This window comes from Microtus oregoni, unplaced genomic scaffold (genome assembly GCF_018167655.1).
Source record: "Microtus oregoni isolate MIOR12 unplaced genomic scaffold, Mior012 000016F_ref0000370, whole genome shotgun sequence".
Lineage (NCBI taxonomy): Eukaryota > Metazoa > Chordata > Mammalia > Rodentia > Cricetidae > Microtus > Microtus oregoni.
In genome coordinates this window covers 20510981-20530272 of record NW_024543075.1, presented here as the reverse complement: position 1 = coordinate 20530272, position 19292 = coordinate 20510981, and the positions used below count along the sequence as shown (strand labels likewise).

At 43.3% G+C, this 19292-nt stretch overlaps 1 protein-coding gene across 4 annotated transcripts in view; it reads left to right on the top strand.

The window, feature by feature from the left end:
- Hs3st4 (heparan sulfate-glucosamine 3-sulfotransferase 4) overlaps positions 1–17460 on the top strand; it is a 420558-nt gene extending 403098 nt beyond the window's left edge. For 3 of the 4 annotated variants that reach the window (XM_041666944.1, XM_041666948.1, XM_041666945.1), the window contains exon 2: positions 15326–17460. In XM_041666944.1, the coding sequence (XP_041522878.1) occupies positions 15326–15962 (637 nt within the window). In that variant the 3' untranslated portion in view covers positions 15963–17460. Of the gene's footprint in view, positions 1–7314; positions 7406–15325 lie in introns of those variants that run through there. The other variant, XM_041666946.1, reaches the window with a different exon arrangement.
- Positions 17461–19292: the final 1832 nt, after the last annotated feature.

Here is a 19292-nt window from a genome sequence, read left to right as displayed (position 1 = left end):
CTGTCCTCTTGTTTTTACTCTATTATTCAACAAGTATCTCTTGAGAGCTGCCTGATTCCAGGCACTATTCAGAGTTCTGGGAGCTCAGAACACAAAAGGAGCCAAGTCACCCTCTCTTCATGTCCCTTTAGGACAGAACAGTAATGCCCAAGGAAATGAGAATGCAAGAGAGATCATTTCAGAGAACAAGTTCTATGGCGTGGACCAAGGGGGCTTATATGAAGGAGGGAGCAAGTCTCATGAGTTGTTTGGTGTAAGAGACCATGTTAAAAAAGGAGTAATATAATATGAACAGAAGATGGTGCGTGTTATGAAGCGAGCAAGAGAACATCCTTACATTCATAAGTATGTATGAATACTAGACACTATAGAACTTGCCATAGCATAGTGCACACATTCATGCATATCTCTCTAGGTTGCACCGACCGCTGTCCTAGCTGTCATCGCTCCATCTGTTCCATGATCAGATTGATTGGCTGAAAAATATGTTTAGTATTTCATGCACCTCAAGCTGTGAAAGTCAGGTCTAAATGCAGACACAGTATGATGCACTAATTAATTTATGATTGTATTTTACATCATTGATGCTAGAGCTCTTGATTTGGGGATGCAACTTCTGAAGGAAACAGTTCAAGGACAGCAGAGAAGACTCTTGCAGAGGCACTCTGTGGGAGACTTTTCCCCGCTTCCCTGGCTGCTGTGAGCAAGATGGAGCTTGTGGGGTGGATTTATCCTCTGTCTCAGTTGTAACCAAACTCGAGAACTGGTGCACAGTTATAGGCCAAACACGCCTGTTTTTCACAGCAGCACTCACACCTGTCACTCATATAGACAGGTGCTTCCGTCTTGCTGACTTATTTTACAAGCTTCCATAGCCAGGCATGATTGACCCCAGCAACACTTTCATAGATAAAACCTCAAGTGCTTTCAGTGAACATTAACCATCTCATTGGTCAGATGCCTTGGACCACAGGGAAGAAACATAGTCGAGTTATTTACAAAATAGCCCAGTTCATTTTAAAGATGCAGAGGCAGAAAGCAAATGACCTCACCATTAGCATGATGCGTCTTAATGTGTCATTCTCTGAGATCACACAATGAAGAGATAGGAATCCTATGGAGAAGCAGCAATAACCTGAACATGTAGTAAGCAGTGACTTCCTCGCAGATATGCCAAGAAGCGCATTAGCACCGTAAAAAGCATGTTCTCATTGTTCTTGTTGTCCATCCCTGTTTTATCTGAAGAGGAACCTGGGGTTTTAGGTGATTCAGTGCTTTGTCCAAAGTCCTATACACAGCAATGGCAGAGCCAGAGTCTTAGGCAATGGGATCAGTATGAGGGATATTGTTCCAGTAGAGAGAGGATGGTACTTGGGGAGGCCATTTGGTGCCTACAAAGGCCCAGTCAGTGGAGCCTTCATAAATGGAAGCACTAATTTACCTGATTGGGTTGGATTCATTGCAGACATCTGTCAGGTTATCGTGATTCAACCAATAAGTATAAAAATTGCCACAGTAGTGATTGACTTGAAGAGCTTATGGAGCCACAAAGGTGGGCTGAGTTAGACATTAGTCACTGGCAGATGCCTGACCCTTAAAAAGTAGAAAGGTCCCTGGGCAGTGGTGGCACACGCATTTAATCCCAGGACTTGGGAGGCAGAGGCAGGTGGATCTTTGTGAGTTCGAGGCCAGCCTGGTCTACAAGAGCTAGTTCCAGGACAGACTCCAAAGCAACAGAGAAACCCTGTCTCGAAAAACCAAAAAGAAAAAAAAAAAAAAAAAGGAAAAAAAAGTAGAAAGAGCACTTGAAAACAGTGATTCTTGTCTATAACTCCAGCACTCAGGAGGCTGAGACAGGAGATTCAGAGCCTTGAGACCAATTAGGGGTACATTGAGGTCCCTCTTTAAAACCCCAAATCAATTTATTTCAACTCATGGTTTCAAGGGCTTTGCTGTGGAATGTCAGGGACGGGATGGAAGAGCACAGTGCTCAGATCATGGTGGTCCAGAAGCAGGGCTTAAGAATGCCTGGATGAACTGGCTTCCTCTTTCTGCCATTTTTGTTTAATTTTTAATTGAAATTTAGATACAACACTTCTCCCTTCCCTCCCTTCCTTTTCTTCCCTCCAAATCCTTCATGTGTGCCCTCCTTGTTCTTCAAATTCATGACATATTTCTTCATCGATTGTTAGTATCTGCATAAATGCATTTACATATGCATACATATTCCTAAATATAACCTGTTGAGTACATATAATGTTACTTGTATGTTTCAGGGATGAGCATTTGGCATTGGACAACAGTTGGTGTGCTCTTGCTGCTACCTCTCCCATTCCCAGTTTTCCTCAGTTGCCTATAGTTCTTCATGTAGGACTGAGGCCTCGTGGGCTTTACCCCATCCACTTTAGCATGGCTGTTGTTGTCTGTAGTCTGCTCATGTTTAGGCAGTCATGTTGGTGAAAATTTATTGGCATGTCTTATAATATGACTAGAAGACATAATCTCACAGTGAGCTTCTTGAACCTCTAGCTCTTACAGTCTTCTCTGCTCCCCCTTCTGAAATGTTCCCTGAGCTTTCTGTGTGGGCATGTTTTACAGCTGCATCTCCCGAGACTACACTCGACAACTCCACATTTTGATTGGTTGGGGTTTTCTGTAGTGTTCTCCATCTATGGTAAAGAGGAGTTTCCTTGATGAGGGGTGACAACCACACTTATCTGTGGGTATAAGAACAAATGTGTTTTGATTTTAGGTAGGGGTTATGCTGGTTTATTAAAGTAGTGGTTATAGAATCTCCTCCAACAATTATGACTTCACTAGCTCTGAGTAATTAGCTAGATTTCCAGAGCCAGCCATAGCATCCCTTTCATTGAGTGGGTTTTAAGTCCAACTAGAGAGCAGTTGGTTACCACAAAGGTATGTGTGCCACTACTGCACCCATAGGGTTGCAGTGCCATGCTAGTCATTGCTGTGGTCCATGGGTATCATTACTGGGTAGGACTGTTGGTTGTCTCCTGCTTAGAACACTTACGTATCACCTTCTGGTAACATGAAAGTCCTCAAGGATGGCCTGTTCAGGTCAGTTCCAATCCAGGGGCTTCTGAGCCTTATCTATGAAGTTTATGGTATCTTTACCAATAGAGATTTACCTTTCACCTCTGGAGGGTAACCAAGGGCAACAGCAATAGGCTGTATATTTTGGGAGTCTGTTAGAAAGCTCCACCCAACAACTCAAATGAGGACTTCTCATGTCTGATACTTTCTTCCATGTCTAATCCCTTCTGCCTATGGGATGAACATGCATTCAGAGCATGTTGCCCAGCTCAGTTAATCATCTCTCGAAACATTCGTACAAAAAGAAGTCATTACTAATTTCCTAGGTATCTTTTCATCTAATCAAGTTGACCAACAAGATAAACCATTATGCAGGAGGAACAAAGCAAAATGTAGACAAGAAAGAGAAAAGACTTGCATGGAAGCTTGGCATATTGGCAGTTGCCATCATAAACAGACATACCTTCCGTCCCTCCAAAACTGAGGTTTGTTGATGGCCCATATAGCTTGAGGATGTAGACCTTAGACATTCATCCGGGAAATAGGCTCAGGAAGAGTCAACAGGGCTTGACACAAAAGCAGGCTGCAGGTGAGAAGCCAAGAGGAAGGACTGGCAGCATCCCTGAGGCAGTGACGGGCTGACACACGCCTGAGTAGGAAGCACAGGGTGAGATGGAGAGGCCTGAAGCTCATGCTGCTACTGTGTGTTAACTGTGAGCACAAAGGGCATGCACAGATTCTGTAATCAGGGTGTAATTGTTGCACCTGCCCTTTGAAATGCTGAGCCTGTGGAAAGGAAATAGAGTAAGATAGCAGATAGAAGTTGGTGTGTAGGGTTCTGTAGAGAGTCCTTCTTTAAAGGTACATAAACAAAATATTCCAAGTATGTTCCAGATGGGATCCCCAGCCAGGGGCAAGTGACACATGTTCCGTGCTCTAATTCATTCAAAATCATAGAACATTTTGTCTCACGATATCCAGATAGGAAGGTCTGATCACAAAAGATGAAGGGCTAGATCACAGTGATTCCCAACCTGAGGGCTGTGACCCCTTTGGGGGTCCAGCAACCCTTTCATAGGAGTCACATACCAAATATTCTGCATGACAGATATTTATATTACAATTCTTACTAGCAAAATTAGTTATGAAGTGGCAAAAATAATTTTACAGTAGGGGAGGGGAGGGTGTCACCACAACATGAGGGATTGTATTAAAGGGTTACAGCATTAGGAAGGCTGAGAAGCACTGGGCTAGAGAGAAAGCTACGGTAGTGTTTGGTGATAGTGAACAACACTATCTTGTGTAAAACTGATAAATCTTTGCTCTTGGATTTCAAGAAAGTTATTATATTCTAACTCAAAGTATCCTTGCATTCAAATCTATAACTCTAGTTTAGACAGAAACTCCCAATTGGTTACTGTGCAGAGCCACAGAGGAGGAATCAGCCTTCATGTGATCATATGGAATCTGGCTCTAATGATGGATTCACTTTGTCTAAGTCACACTTAGCCAGGGGATACCAAAGACTCAGAACTGGTACCATACAGCTAATACTCCTTTATCTAGGGCATGGCATTTAGCAATCCAGAGAGTCAGCATTCCAAGACGGAGCTTCTACAATGCCGCTGATTGCCTTTGTTCTTTGACAGCACTCATTAAAACAGCATAGACTTATAAAGTCCTTATGTGGTGGTTGTCAATGGAGGCAGCTGCTCTAGTTGGAATTAAGTTTGAGTCTGTGCCTCCAGGGTTCAGAGTTTGGAATTTAATTGAGATATTAAGAGGATAGGAACATAATGAAATTTAATTGAGATATTAAGAGGATAGGAACATAATCTGTTCATGATGTTTAGAGGTAGAGCCTTTGGACATTGATTGGGATCAGAAAAGGTCACCAGCGTGACGTTCCCTTGAATACTGGTGGCTTCATAAAAGAGAGAGCAACCAGAGGACATCTGTACATGAGTGTTCCCTCTAGTGACACATATGTATTATCTTCACTGTGACAAACAACCGTAATAATACCTTAAGGGTGAAAGGGCTGATTTGGGCTCACAGTTTTAGAAACTTTTACCTCACTGTGGCAGGGAAGGTGTGGTTGGGTCTTCACAGTAGTAGGAACTCCTCACATCACTGGTATCAGGATGCTGAGAGTGGGAGCAGAACAAGTTATGAGCTTCCAAGTTCCATCTCTAAGGATACACTGCTACTAACTATGCCTCATCTCCTAAAGGCTTCTTAGGAAACCAAAATAGTGACACCAGCTGGGGACAAACCTTCAGAACAGGAACCTGCCGAGGACAGTTTAGAGTTAAGGCACAATGGATGTCTTGTGCTTTGTTTGAATTCCAACAGCATGAAAGCCACTACCAGTCTCTAGCTCTCGGGGCTCTGCCTGTAGAACTATGAGCCCAAGCAATCTTTTGTTCTTTATAAGTTTCTCAGCCTCAGGTAGATGGACACAGCTGAACACACAGGCATTTGCTCCATTTTAAAGCAACTATGTGAGGTACATATTATCACCATTCCAGTTTGTAGCTGAGAAAAATCTAGGCAGAGAGAAGCTAAGTAGGTTTTCCAACATCCTACCCCTAATGAAAGGCACAGACTATATCCAAATCTAGAAATCTTGGTTAAACTAATGGATCACAAGGGATGATTGAGACTTCCAAAGACATCTGGCAATATCAATGTGCACATCTGATTAGTATGTCCATAGGGGCCGATGAGCACCTAAAAGACAGTGGCCGGGGTGCTGCCCAGCATTGTACGTAGTTCTTATTGTGAAATTCAGGGTAGACGCAGATTCTGACACACAGGCTGCTCATTGGCAGTTCCCCAGGGCACATCATCTTTATAGTTCATAAATCACTGCAAATCTTACTTTCCTTGGAGGTGAACATTCCATTCTTGGCTTCCATTCTTGGTGATGGGGTTATATGGAAATGATGGTCCTGAGGATAGGGATGAATTCCCACATCTTTTCCAGATAGTTCTTTGGAAGTAAAACCAAGCCCCAAAGCAAATCAACTCAGTGAGAATCATAATCCTCCAGTCCTGAAAGATCTCTACTAACCTGACACAATGTTCAAAATAGAAAACATGTTTCAGACCTGAGTTTACTATTTTCTATTTTCTCCTAAATTGTGATTGTGTGACATTTAAACCCAGAGAGTTTTCTGTTTTCCTTATTGGTATTCTTTTGGTCCACATTCTCTCTCTCTCTCTCTCTCTCTCTCTCTCTCTCTCTCTCTCTTCTTTTCTTCTTTTCCTCCTCCATTTATCATCATCTTCACAGTTTCCACTTCTCTGCCACACCTTTCTGTCTCCTTTTCTCCGTATAGGAATGTGGCAATATAGATGAGATGCAGCAACAGAGGGATCTCACAGAAATAGTCTGTCCCAGCCTCCTCTCCAAGCCTCCTCTGCAAGAACTTAGAGTGTCTTGAATGTCAGGGACCACACATGCTTTTATACCAATATTCACTTAATACTCTGTATATTATAATCACCAATAAATACTCAGTTGAATGAACCAAGAGTTACTTTGAAACACAGCCCTTTTATGTATAGGAAGTTAAGGTCCAGGGAAGAAACATCTGTAACTTAAATTCATTCAGCAAGTTAACTGTTAAGTCAGAACTGTAGCCCAGAACCTCCTTTGGAATCTAGCTTAGAGCAGTGTGGCCCCAGAACATGCAGCTTTCTCCAGTCCTCTATATATGAATGTGGTTTTTATATACAAATAAAAATGGATTGCACTTCTTTTTCTCACAAACTCAAATTTGAAAACCATAGTGAAATTCCCGACATGCCTGGGGAAGGCAAGGTGCGGTCCATGAACCATTGGATAAGATTCATTTTTCCTCTCTAAAACCTGACTTTCTCCATTTCTATATGGGCTCAGTGAATCCTAGGGGCCTGTGAGGTTGAGCTGGGCTAATGCGACACAGGTGTTACATGGACTTGTAAGTGTATTTCTTCCCTTGGTACCGAGGAGCTGGCCCCACCACCTGCCCTTGCTTTAACCACCATTATCATGGGTTATAGTTCATCAGGAAGGCTCAGAAAATATTGCTAATTTATGCACCATTTATTCCACTAGATAATGCATTTGGGAAAGTGTAAGGTGCCCACACACCTGCAATTCAGGCAAGCTAAAGGCGGGCTCGGCACTGACCCTGCCAGGGAGAATGGGCACTTTATATCTCATATGGTTGATTGCTTTCTCCCTCAGTGTCCATGATGGTGTCCATTCACTTCAGTTGAGGAGACCCTGGAGAGAGATATCACAAATTGAATGATGTAGCTCGATCTGGCAAGGATTTCTAGGGTTCTGTGATTCCCAGTGGTAAGCTGCCTTCACTGTTCATGTAATGGGACTGATTTTAAGATTCCACTTCGCCACCTACTAGCAGAGTGACTTGGGGACAGTCATGTCACTTTGCTAAGCCCTAGTAATTTGACACTTGTCAAGAAGCAACCAAGAGGGCAGATTATGGTGTTAGACAAAACCTAAGATTGGATTTGGTTCTACCTCTCTTGACTGTAAATGAATCAATCTCACTGGGCTTCAGTTTTCTGATTTCTAAAGATGTGATGATGGTATAAAAAGTAAAAGGGGGCTTTAAGGAATTAGCAGCAACTGTATTGAGACCCCATGCAAGTCACTCTCTAGATATTAATTAATTTAACACTACTTCCCGTGAAAAGGAGATTGTTCATGTGATGCTTGCTCTCCAGACAATGGGAATGAGGCATTGCAGGTACTCCTTAACTTACAGTGGGGATGCACTCAATGAAGTCATCAAACAGTTAAGGTATTAGAAGGTGACAATGCATTGTTTTTCAGATAGGGCCTCATGCCTTCCAAACTGGCCTCAAACTTTCCCTACCAACTGCTCCCTACTCTTAGCCCCCGAAAATGGGTTTAGTGTGCCAAGAACACCATCACTCTTCCAATATATACTGTTGACTGTTCATGGCCGTGTGGTTGGACAGGAAATGTGATTCAGCATGGAGGGAAAGTAGTAAAGGTGGCACAGTGTGATGCCTGCAGACACGGCTACAAAAGCAACATAGTGTGACCCTGTGCCAATCAAACCAGAGTTGGGTGGAGTCATATCATATATATTAGTCCAGGAACAGATTCAAATTCAAAACATAGTTTATTCTGAATGTGGACCACTTTCTACTGAATGTGAATTATTGCTGCGGAAGCTCCGGCAGCTCCTTCCACTATTTCAGCCGATAGCCTTTATGATACCAGCCCATTTGGGCGTGGTCTCTTTTGCTTTAAAAAGCAGCAGTAGCCATGCACTAGCTCTCTTGCTACTGGCTTCCAGGCTGATAGACTTCGTTCCTGATAGCGCAGAGGGCTGTTTACTGGGACGGTGATTTGTAAGATTTTTTTCCCCTTAAATAAATAACCCTTTTATTAATCATAATTCCAAACTGGTATGGGATTGTTTTGTGACTTAACGCCTTCAAATCATAGTTGAAAAACTGAAAGTTATATCTGTATTAGTTCTGTGTAATGTGCACAAGATCATACAACTTATAAACCTGTGCAAACTTAGCTAGTAGAGCTCTAGATTTTGTGCTCTTGACTTCACAGGAGAGTCTTGTGTTTGAAAGTGCTTAGTGAAGTCAATCTTCCTTCACGCATGAAACAAAACATGGGGTAGGTAAGCCCTCTGTACATAATGGTACTTGAGGTACTATGGCAACTATCGTCACGGTCTCCTTAGAAGCCCTGTATGCCGCTGACTAGAATTGCACAGGCCTCTGCTTAGCAAAGTGCTCACACCAATGGAAGAGGGTGGGGGCTGGGATGAGAGTTGAGGGCATCTTAGAAATGTTCGTGATGTGAGAGCAGCTGACAGCTTGGGCGGAGCGATTCTCACTTCAGGACTGTATGTTGATGCTGATGTCACAGCTGCTCTGAGCACCCAGGATACTGTCAACAAGCTCTTCCCAGCCCAGATGCGGTGTTTTCTCACCATATGGTGCACAATGAAGTGCATGGTCTTTCAGGCAGGGATGGTGTGGTGAAGGCACACTGACCCCCATACGTGGAAAACCTGGTCTAAGGAGCATGTGGTTCAGTTTCACCCAGTTTTCCCATTTCCTGCTCCCCTGCCTCCGGTACCATGTGCTCATTTGTGTATCAATCCCACAGTAACCTAGTGACTGCTATAGGTAATGCTATATTGCTATAACACTATAGAACATTACATGGTGGCATTTGTCACATTAAGCACAAAGAACACAGGCGAGTAAAGCATTGCCCTTATCTTCAAGAACTGAGACTAGCTGTGCAGGATATGGGGAGCAATTCCAGTATGTTGGTTTGCTTGGATATGTGTTTGGTTTCTTTTGCAATGCAAGAGAACAAATTCGGGGTTTAGTGCCGGTACATGCGAGGCCAGCCCTCTACCACTGAGCTTCATTCATCCCACTCTACCTTAGGTCTTGTAATCTCAGTGATGCCCGAGCTCTGGGAGCTAAGATATGTGAGTAAGGGGCTGTGATGTGGTGGGACATTTATATAGCATGGGGGAGGTCCCGAATCCCCTGACTTCAATCTCAGGCTATGTACCAAAATTAAATTACAGTACAATGTAATAAAATAAGAGTTAGTGAGAAATCTTTGAGAATACTAACTTTTTTATGACACAACAAAGCATTTAAATATTTTTTTTTTCTGTTTGGGAATTCACGGCACAGACAAAGAGCAGGTCTCACAATCCGCTGGAGACTAGCCAAAGATAGACGTTGCTCTCTTAACTTCTTGGCAGATGAACTATGCACAGAGAATATGAATGCCCAGCTTCAGCTCAGGCCTGACCCCTGGATTTCAGACTCCCATGCACGGATAAGTTGCTTGGCTTGACTTGAGGCTGTAACTGATAGCCCGTGTTCCAGATTCCACATCAGACTGTTGTCTGCCCCTCCACGGCTACTTGTTTTACACTTTAGAGTGCTCCTCTCGTAACTAACCATCAGTCCACCACGCTGCTGCCAGTGTTGCTGTGGTCCCCGGCATCTCTCTTTTACTTAAACTCAGTCTAGCCTTCAACTGAGTTATTCCCGGGGACTACTACCACTTATAACCTATAGTCCTGACGTAGCATCTGAGCATGCTTCCCTTGACACTTGCACTCTCTTCTCTGGTCTCAGCAAAGCAGTCAGAAAAGGTAATTCAGTACAAACAATGCTCTAGTCTCCTGTTCAGCACAGAGAAGAATACTTATGCACAGAGAAGAATACTTATGGCTCCCTCGGATTAGGCAGGCCCTCCAGGATCTGCTCCCTGCCCATCTTTCCTGACCTTATTTTCTAACTCTCTTACCTTGTCTAACTCCCTCCAGCATCCCTGGCCTTTCTCCTGTTCCTCACGCACGCCACGATGTGAGAACATGGGTGTATTGAAATGTCAGACCCAGCTGAGAAGAACTTAATTAAAAACGAAAAAATTGAGGGTGGAAAGCTTCAAGAAGGTGGGAAGGATAAGATTCTAAGACTAGGTGGAAGTTCGTCATATCCAATAAAAGAAATGTCTTCTTCAGTCTCTCTCTCTCTCTCTTTCTGTGTGTGTCTGCGTGTGTGTGCGTGCGCGTTGCTATGTAAATCTTCCTCAGGAGCCACCTATCTTTTTTTTTTTTTTTTGAGACAAAATCTTGTAATTGGAGCGGCGAGGCTGTGTCCCCGGCACCCGGCTGCCCGCATGGCTAGCTTATGCCCTGAAATAATTACACGGAAACTGTATTCTTTTAAACACTGCTTGGCCCATTAGTTCCAGCCTCTTATTGGCTAGCTCTTACATATTAATCTAACCCATTTCTAATAATCTGTATAGCCCACAAGGTAGCTTACCAGGGAAGATCTTAACCTGCGTCTGTCTGGAGTGGGAGAATCATGGTGACTCCTTCACTCAGCTTCTTTCTCCCAGCATTCTGTTCTGTTTACTCCGCCTACCTAATTTTATGTCCTATTAAAGGGCCAAGGCAGTCTCTTTATTTAACCAATGAAATTAACACAAAACAGAAGACTCTCCCCCATCAAAATCTCTCCTTGGCCTGGGACTTTCCAAGTAGGTGAAGCAGGAGGCTGGCCAGGCTACACTTGTCTGAGACTTCTGAGTGCTAAAAGTGTGAGCATGTACTAACACACCCAGCTTTTTACAAACATGGGTCCTGAGGGATCAAATTTAGGACCTCACTGCTTGTGTGGTAAACACTTTGGTGTCTGAGCAAACACCTGAGCCCTGCTTCGTCCAGTATTATCAGGAGAGGAGACCAGGATAGAGCAGAACTAGTTGCCATATCAGAGTTTCAGATGAGAGATCTGGGAAGGAGAAACAGCAACAAACCCTATTACAAGAAAACCTGCCCCGGGATTGGCCTCAGCTCCAGAGACCAGATCAATGGCTTGGCAGGCATTCGTCAGAGAATCACCCCATTAACTTCTGAATAACTTAACTGTTGAACTTAGAAACAAAACACATGCATAGTGAGACCTTGTACTCCAAGCCTCTTTCCTCCTGTATAGAGCTGGAACATTAATGCATTAATGATACCCGCTCTGATGATTAGGACAGTTAATTACACGGCACTCTGATACTCTTTTCATCTGTCCGAAGTCCCAGCTCGGGTGCATGCTCCAAGTTTGTTTCATTCTCTGTGATATTACTAGGAAATGATCATTTATGAAGAGAATAAATGAGAGAGTGAATGAAAGCGTGGGCTTTAGAAGAGCATAGACTTGCCATTTCATAGTCGTGGGAGAAGCCACTGGAAATTTTCTCATTGACAAAGAACTTGTTGGATCTTAATTAAGAGATCCAGTCTTACCATGGCTGCTGTGGGAATGTCCTTGAGTTACACGTTTGTCACACTCACCTGCAGCAAGATGATCAGAGCCACCGGGACTCCTCTTCTGCCCTCTGCTTTCTTCAGAGTCCCTGCCTGGTTTTTGCTTTGCATCAAATGCTGAGCTGGACATACACACACACTCCTGTATCCACTGGCTTATAGGTTGGGAACTACTTCATCCCAGATGCTTTGGATAAAAGAGTCAAGATCCAGAAGGATCTTGGCAGATTGTCAATTACCTAAAGTAGAGGAGATGAATTTGAATGGGCCTTAGAGTAAAGGAAGCATTGAGGCTTAAGGAGTGTGAGTACAAAGAATGGATAAGAGGAGCTGCACAGCTGCTTCTGTACTGAGGGAAAATGCAACAAGACAGACATACAAAAACGCAGGGAACAAAATCGGGGAGAAGCCGTGCAAAAATAATACCCATAAGGAGGTTATCTTTCAACAGAGTTTATTTAATTTTTTTTTTGTAATATGATGCGAGTTCCATAATTTGTTAAAGAAATAATCTCTATAGCCGAAATAGAATAGGATTGAGTTGATTCCTTGTATCCAGCCAGAGCTAGTGTCAGCTTTCTGGTCAGCCCCAGCCTCTAGATCAAGAAGCAGTTGATGACATTGGTGTGAATCACAATTTGCCTTATTCTAGATCAGACCTTCAGTTCGGTTTTTCCATTGAGTCAAATGTAATTTCTTTCCCTCTGCCCTTCTGTAAGAATTGCTTGGGAAATGCTCCTAGACAGCCGGCTTAAGTGAAAATAAGATTCTGGCATTCATGAGATACTCTCCTAAGGGATCCACCCGCATTATCTCATTTAGTCTTCATCTCAGCCCTGTGAGCGTGGAGTTTTATTAGCCCCGTCTTTTCTGTGAGGAGTTGAGGTTCCGAATGGGGTAAGGGGGTTCAGTGAGACCAAACCCGTCATTAGAACTTTCAGGTTACCAGATTAGACAGGGCTACAACCAAAGACTGTTTCTTAGCTGCACCCTTCCAGAGAAGACCAGCACGGTTAGTGAACTCAAACTGACACACATGCCCAGCCACTAGATATTGTGGAGAATCTGTCACCCCTAAACAAACCTGATTACTCATGGCCATGCCTTGGGCTCTGATCTGAAAACTGCACTCTGCCCAACCAGTGTAGTCCAACAAGGACTAGTTCTGGCGAATTTTTCTACCAGGCAAATTCCTCTTGCTTAATAAAAGAGCTTGCAGTGAAAGCTGAAAACCCAGCCGCAATTAATTATTGACAGAGCATGTGAATTAGAGATAAAAAGAAGTCATTCTTTCTCCACGCAAGTGCTAGTAAATAAATTTAATTACGGTAGGAGAGGCTAAGGGATCTTCGTCTGTATTAAGTTTTATTAGCGGAGACATTTAAAAGCATGTCATCATAACAAAGAGGTCTTGTGTAATCCTGAATGTACCACTTTAGCGCGGGGCTTGGAAGTGAATGGATTTAACGGAGTACCTGGTGGCAGGTGGCCCATATACCATCAGGTATCAAACATGTTTCTTCTCAATTAGCACTGGTCTACATAGACCTATGACAGTCTGACTGCATAATAGGATCGTGGGCCTCGTTTTCAATCACTGGTTGGTCCTAGGAGGAAGTGGCATCAAATTGTCTCCCCAGAGGAAAATGTGAATGGAGGGATGGAGTCGGAACATGTTTTTGTCAAGGAGACCAGTAGACAAGAGCTGTGGGGTGGTGTCTGTATTAGCTGGCATCTTTCTGTTACTTTAACAAACATCTAAGACAATCAACTTAGAAGTAAGACTTATTATGGCTTTTGGGTCCAAAGATTGAAATCCATGGTTGCTTTTGCCTCATTGGTTTTGGGTCTGTGGCAACACCATTTATCATAGAAGGCATATATGGTGGAAAAAGCCCATTCTTCTCATGACCAAGACATAAAAGTGAGGATTAAAGAGAGGCGATGCTAGGGTCTTAATATGCCCATTATTTAAAAAAAATATTTTTTAGATTTATCTGTCTTATATATAGGTGTGCTTTTGCCTGCATGTATGTTTGCGCACCAAGTGCAGGCCAGGTGCCTGCAGAAATCAGAAGGGGGTGATGGATATCCTGGAATTGGAGATGCAGTTTATTGCAAGCCACCACGCAGGTGCTGGGAAACAAATGCAGTCCCTGCAAGAGCAGCCAGTGATTTCAACCACTGGGGCCCCCTTGGTAGTTTCTTAATATGCCCTTTCGAAGCATGACTCCAAGGACCTAAATTCTTCTCCAATGCTCCACCCTACCCAGGCTAGAGACAAAGCCTTTAACCTATGGCTTTGGAGGCTTTTTAAAGATCCCAGCTAGAGCAGGCTCTGTGAGAAGATTACAGGGCAAACTCAGAAGCAAAGAAAGAAGAAAACTGTGTGTCTTGTTCCCATCCTATGCATGCATTCTCTGTGTCACTTTGTTCTCAAAGGAACTTAAGGTGAGTGTTAGGATGTTATAATGACGATGTCATGGCCCACGAATGTGCTTAAGTTTTCTTCAGACAGAAAGCTTGTCTGATTTCTGTCCCATCTTTAGGCTTCGGTTTCATTACTTATACAACAATGTTTTTGGGCTAAGAAGTCAAGGTTCAGAAAAACTTCTTAGAAGTAAAACAATGCATTTTCCAGGTTCTGTGGGTCACATGCTTGTCGCACCTACCCCACTCACTGTTTACTTGACAAAAGCAGCACACACACTATCTGTAAGTAAGTGCGGCTGTGTCTCCATGAAGGTTTGTTTACAAGCACTGACATTTAAATTCTGCATAATTTCCATGTAGCACGCAGTTCTACTATCACTATCATTTGGGTTTTCCCCACAACCATTTAAAGATTATAAATCGTTCTTAACTGTGACTCACAGACAAATAGAAGGCAGTGAGAATTTGCCAAGCCTGGACCAGATAATCTTTGAGGTCGTGTTGAGCTCAAACATTTCCTGAAAGCTACTACAACAATAATAAAACCCTTAATTTGTTAAGCTCATGCACACATGAGATTCCATGCTAAATGCTTTTCAAACATTATCCCCCTAATCCGCACACTACAGTGTGAAGTCGGTGCTATCATTACCTCCGTTTCAGAGATTTTAAAACTAATATATAAAGAAATCTAGGTTAAACACAGCTGGTAAGAGGTAGGAAGGCAGTTTAAATCCAGGGACACAAGACTCCCAAAGAATAATGCATAAGCCTTAGGCTGCCTTTTCCAATAATTGCATAGTCAAGCCCACAGTTGGTACATAAAAAAAATAAATAAATTCCCAGTGCTTATTGGTTCTATTTGGTGCCTCCCACCTTTGTTATATGGTGCATAGAATTTGTGTAAAGATATCTTGGGTATGGTAATAATCACTGTATTTCTCCTTTCTTCATTCTTCTAGAAATGTGATGCCCAAGACAGTGGATGGGCAGATAACCATGGAGAAGACGCCCAGTTACTTTGTGACAAACGAGGCTCCCAAGCGCATTCACTCTATGGCCAAGGACATCAAACTCATCGTGGTGGTGCGAAACCCGGTGACCAGGGCCATTTCTGACTATACCCAGACGCTGTCAAAGAAGCCAGAGATCCCTACCTTTGAGGTGCTGGCCTTCAAAAACCGGACCCTGGGGCTGATTGATGCCTCATGGAGTGCCATTCGCATCGGGATCTATGCTCTGCACCTGGAGAACTGGCTGCAGTACTTCCCCCTCTCTCAGATCCTGTTCGTCAGTGGAGAGCGGCTCATAGTGGACCCTGCAGGGGAGATGGCCAAAGTACAGGATTTCCTAGGCCTCAAGCGTGTTGTGACAGAGAAGCACTTTTACTTCAACAAAACCAAGGGATTCCCCTGCCTGAAGAAGCCAGAAGACAGCAGTGCCCCAAGATGTTTGGGCAAGAGCAAAGGTCGGACTCATCCCCGCATTGACCCAGATGTCATCCACAGACTTCGGAAATTCTACAAACCCTTCAACATGATGTTTTACCAAATGACTGGTCAAGATTTTCAGTGGGAACAGGAAGAGGGTGATAAGTGAGGCTGACAGTGTGGAGGGAAGGCTAAGGAATAGCAAGGATACTCTTTACCAGAGTCCCACATCCCCCAGGTTCTGAAGCTTTGGCCATGCTGGAGTGCCAAGTAGATTGCCAACCTCATCCAGTCAGGTTACTTCCAATGTTGTGGGCTTAGGCAAAGGTATAGATCTCATGGCATCCCTGTGAAGGAACCAGCTGTACCTGGTGGACAAGGTGGCCACCAGAATCCACCATGAATATTTAGCCTCTACTAGTTAATAGAGCCTTGAAGACAAGATAAACATCTTCCAGTGTCAAAGACGTATGCTATGATGTTGATGAGTGGCAAAAAGAAAAGAAAGGAAAGGAAAGATAGGCAAGAAGGAAGAAAGGATAGGAAAGAAGGAAGAAAGAAAGGATAGGAAAGGAGGAAGGAAGGATAGGAAAGAAGGAAGGATAGGAAGGAAGAAAGGAAATAAGAAAAGAAGAAAGGATAGGAAGGAAGGAAGGAAGGAAGGAAGAAAGGAAGGAAGGAAGGAAAATGTACTTGCAGGAGCTCTTATTGTATTTGTCTTGGGAGTCTGGATTCTAACCTTGTGTTTAATTTCTGGTACATAAACTTCTGCTCTGGCATCTCTCCAGAATGTTGTTGGTGGCTGAGAGCTCCAAGACTCCCAGGGAGCAATATCCTCCCTCCAAGCCTGTCTAGCCTTCCCATCAAAGGCTTTATCCCAAAACCCTTTGACATTCTCCCTTCCCACAATATGAAGGCAAAGGCATGCACGTATGTTCCTCACCAAAAAATAGCCTACACCCCTGGAGCATTCTATTAGAGAGCCTTCCAAGATGGGTCTCTCTCCTCACGCGTGTTCCAAATTACAGAGAAGCTTAGCACATATCCTCACATTGGAATCTGACCCACATGAATGCTTCTAGAACAGGGAGACAGCAGCTATGATTTGAGCCCTGACGTTGTCAAAGATGAATGCCTATATGTGGGGGGTATAAGAAAAAAAACCCAGTCCTCTAGTTGGGAGGCCCCCTTACCTAACGATCCTCTTCCCTAAGGATCTTGGTCCTGAGGCATGCTCTAGGGATAGGCTCTGCCCTAGAGACAAAAACCATAGCTTGTTTGTTAGTTGTTCTGAGTAACCCTTCAGGATGCAGAGAGGAAGGGAACACTCAACGTTTTTCTGTTTGTCTCACCTCTGCCCCCTCAGGGTCACCTCATGGCTCATTTGCTCTACTCCTAGATGGTATTTATTGGGCCATTGGCAAGAACGCTGATTTGCAGTGTGAAGTGGGTGGGGAGGGCAAGGACTGTCTGCAGACATCCTTTTCAAGGGCTGCCAAATAATGTGTCCCTTCCCATTAGTGTGGTCGACGGAAACAAAGCAGTTGACATAAAGCACTTGTTCACAGATCTCCAAAGCCAGAAATTGTAGTAAAATTGGAAATTTGTATGAGTGGGGAGAGTGGAATCTGGTCGGCTGTGATTAAACTGTCATTTTTCCCACTAAATGGAAACTGTGTTGTTATAAAGCTTAATGCAACCTGATTGATGGGCTTTAATGGTGTATTTGTGTTGGTCACTTCTTCCCCACCCCTACACTGGAGCACAAGAAATGGCTTTGTTCAGGATGAACAGAGGGACCAGATTTCCGAGTATTTAGGGGTTTCTATGTGCAGGGCAGGATGCTTCTTACAGCCACACAAACACTATGGCTTGGGAAGGAGGCATTAGGTTTTTCATCACCCCATGAGTGATGGACTGATAACTCAGATTCAAAACCAGCTGCATAAATATATTTTTTTTCAGATAAGAAAATTGAGTTGAAGGCAACAGATGTGCCAAAGTCAACAAAGATACAGATCAAAGGACACGTGCTCACATGTTTAAAGGAGGGGGGTGTACACATGCAGAGAAGGTGGACTGCATGGAGCTGACATGGGAATTGCTCTGTGAACAGAACAAAGAGGGAGTGTGTACCAGCCCTTGCTGAATCACCCGCAGACTTTGTAAAACACATATGTCCAAGCCAAGTGTGGTGGAAGACACCAGAACCACAGCAGTTGAGCCTGAGGCAGCCTATGTCATACAGGGAGACATTGGCTAAAAGTAAGTAAATACATAAACAGAAGGGGAAAAGGAAGGAAAAAGGGGAGAGGACTGAGGCAGGAGGAAGGGAAGGAAGAAGTAAGGAAAGAAGAAGGACACTGTTTCCTGAGCTCTAGACTAGACCTGTGGTGAGATTTACTTCCAAGGAATGTGGCCCCAGGGATTTTTAACACTACAAGGAAGGATATATTATCCTTGCAGAAATGGGTTCTGTTTGGGATTTCAGTAGTAGCTAGGTTATAGTGACATCATAACTCTGCCAAAGGGCAATGTTCTAGAATACCTCTAATGACGTTCTTCTACGGCCTAATACAGCCATTCCCAGCCTGCCCTCCTGTCCCGTTTTGGATGGACACATCTTGATTAAGCTCTTCAGTCTCCCCAGTCTGCCTGTCTTCATAAGCCTATAAGATTCACATTTAAATGATGCTTCCTTCCAAACAACACAGCCTCTAAGTTTGTGTCCTTACTTAAATATTCCATATAAAGATGACAAACCCATATTAATATGGTTAACAAGAGGTAAATAAACCATTTTCTTTTGTGAAATAAAAGTCTGGAAAACTCCTTCTTAAGTTATTTATATTCCTTTCTGTATAAAGAAAGGGCAGAAGACTAAGCTTCAAGAACAAGAAGATTTAAAACAAAACAAAAACAAAACTTCCACTTGGCAATATATTTGAGTCTTGATGCTGAAAAGAAATGCAAATTTGGCATGTTTAAGGTCTGATTTCTTCGGTAGCTACTATTCCTTTGACTTTCTGACTCACAGTGAACGACTGGGCTTTTTCCTTGAGTGTGAAGGCTTGCTGAAGGAATCATTATCTATCCATAAAAGCTAAGCCAACTTGCCAGCATAGAGTCAGGTTAATAATACTTCTGCCCCATTTAAATGTGAGCATGGCAACTCCCAGAGAGACTGAACTTGGTATTTGATTTCAATTAGCAAAGCATAAATTATATTTAATGCTCTGCTCCCCGCCCTTCCCAGGAATGGATGATTCATGGCTACTGCTTGCGTTTCTAAATGAGAAAAGAGCCCATCCTTTTGAATACTGCAGTATAATTGCTGCTGTGTTCATTTCAGTTTAAAAGTGTCTTTGTACACCGGAGAGATACAGAAGCCATGACACTTTAGCTAAAGTTTACGAGTTCGAAGCTCAACACACACACACACACATAAACATGCACAAATTTAAGAAAATTACTTAGCAGACTCATGCATCTTTAGCTT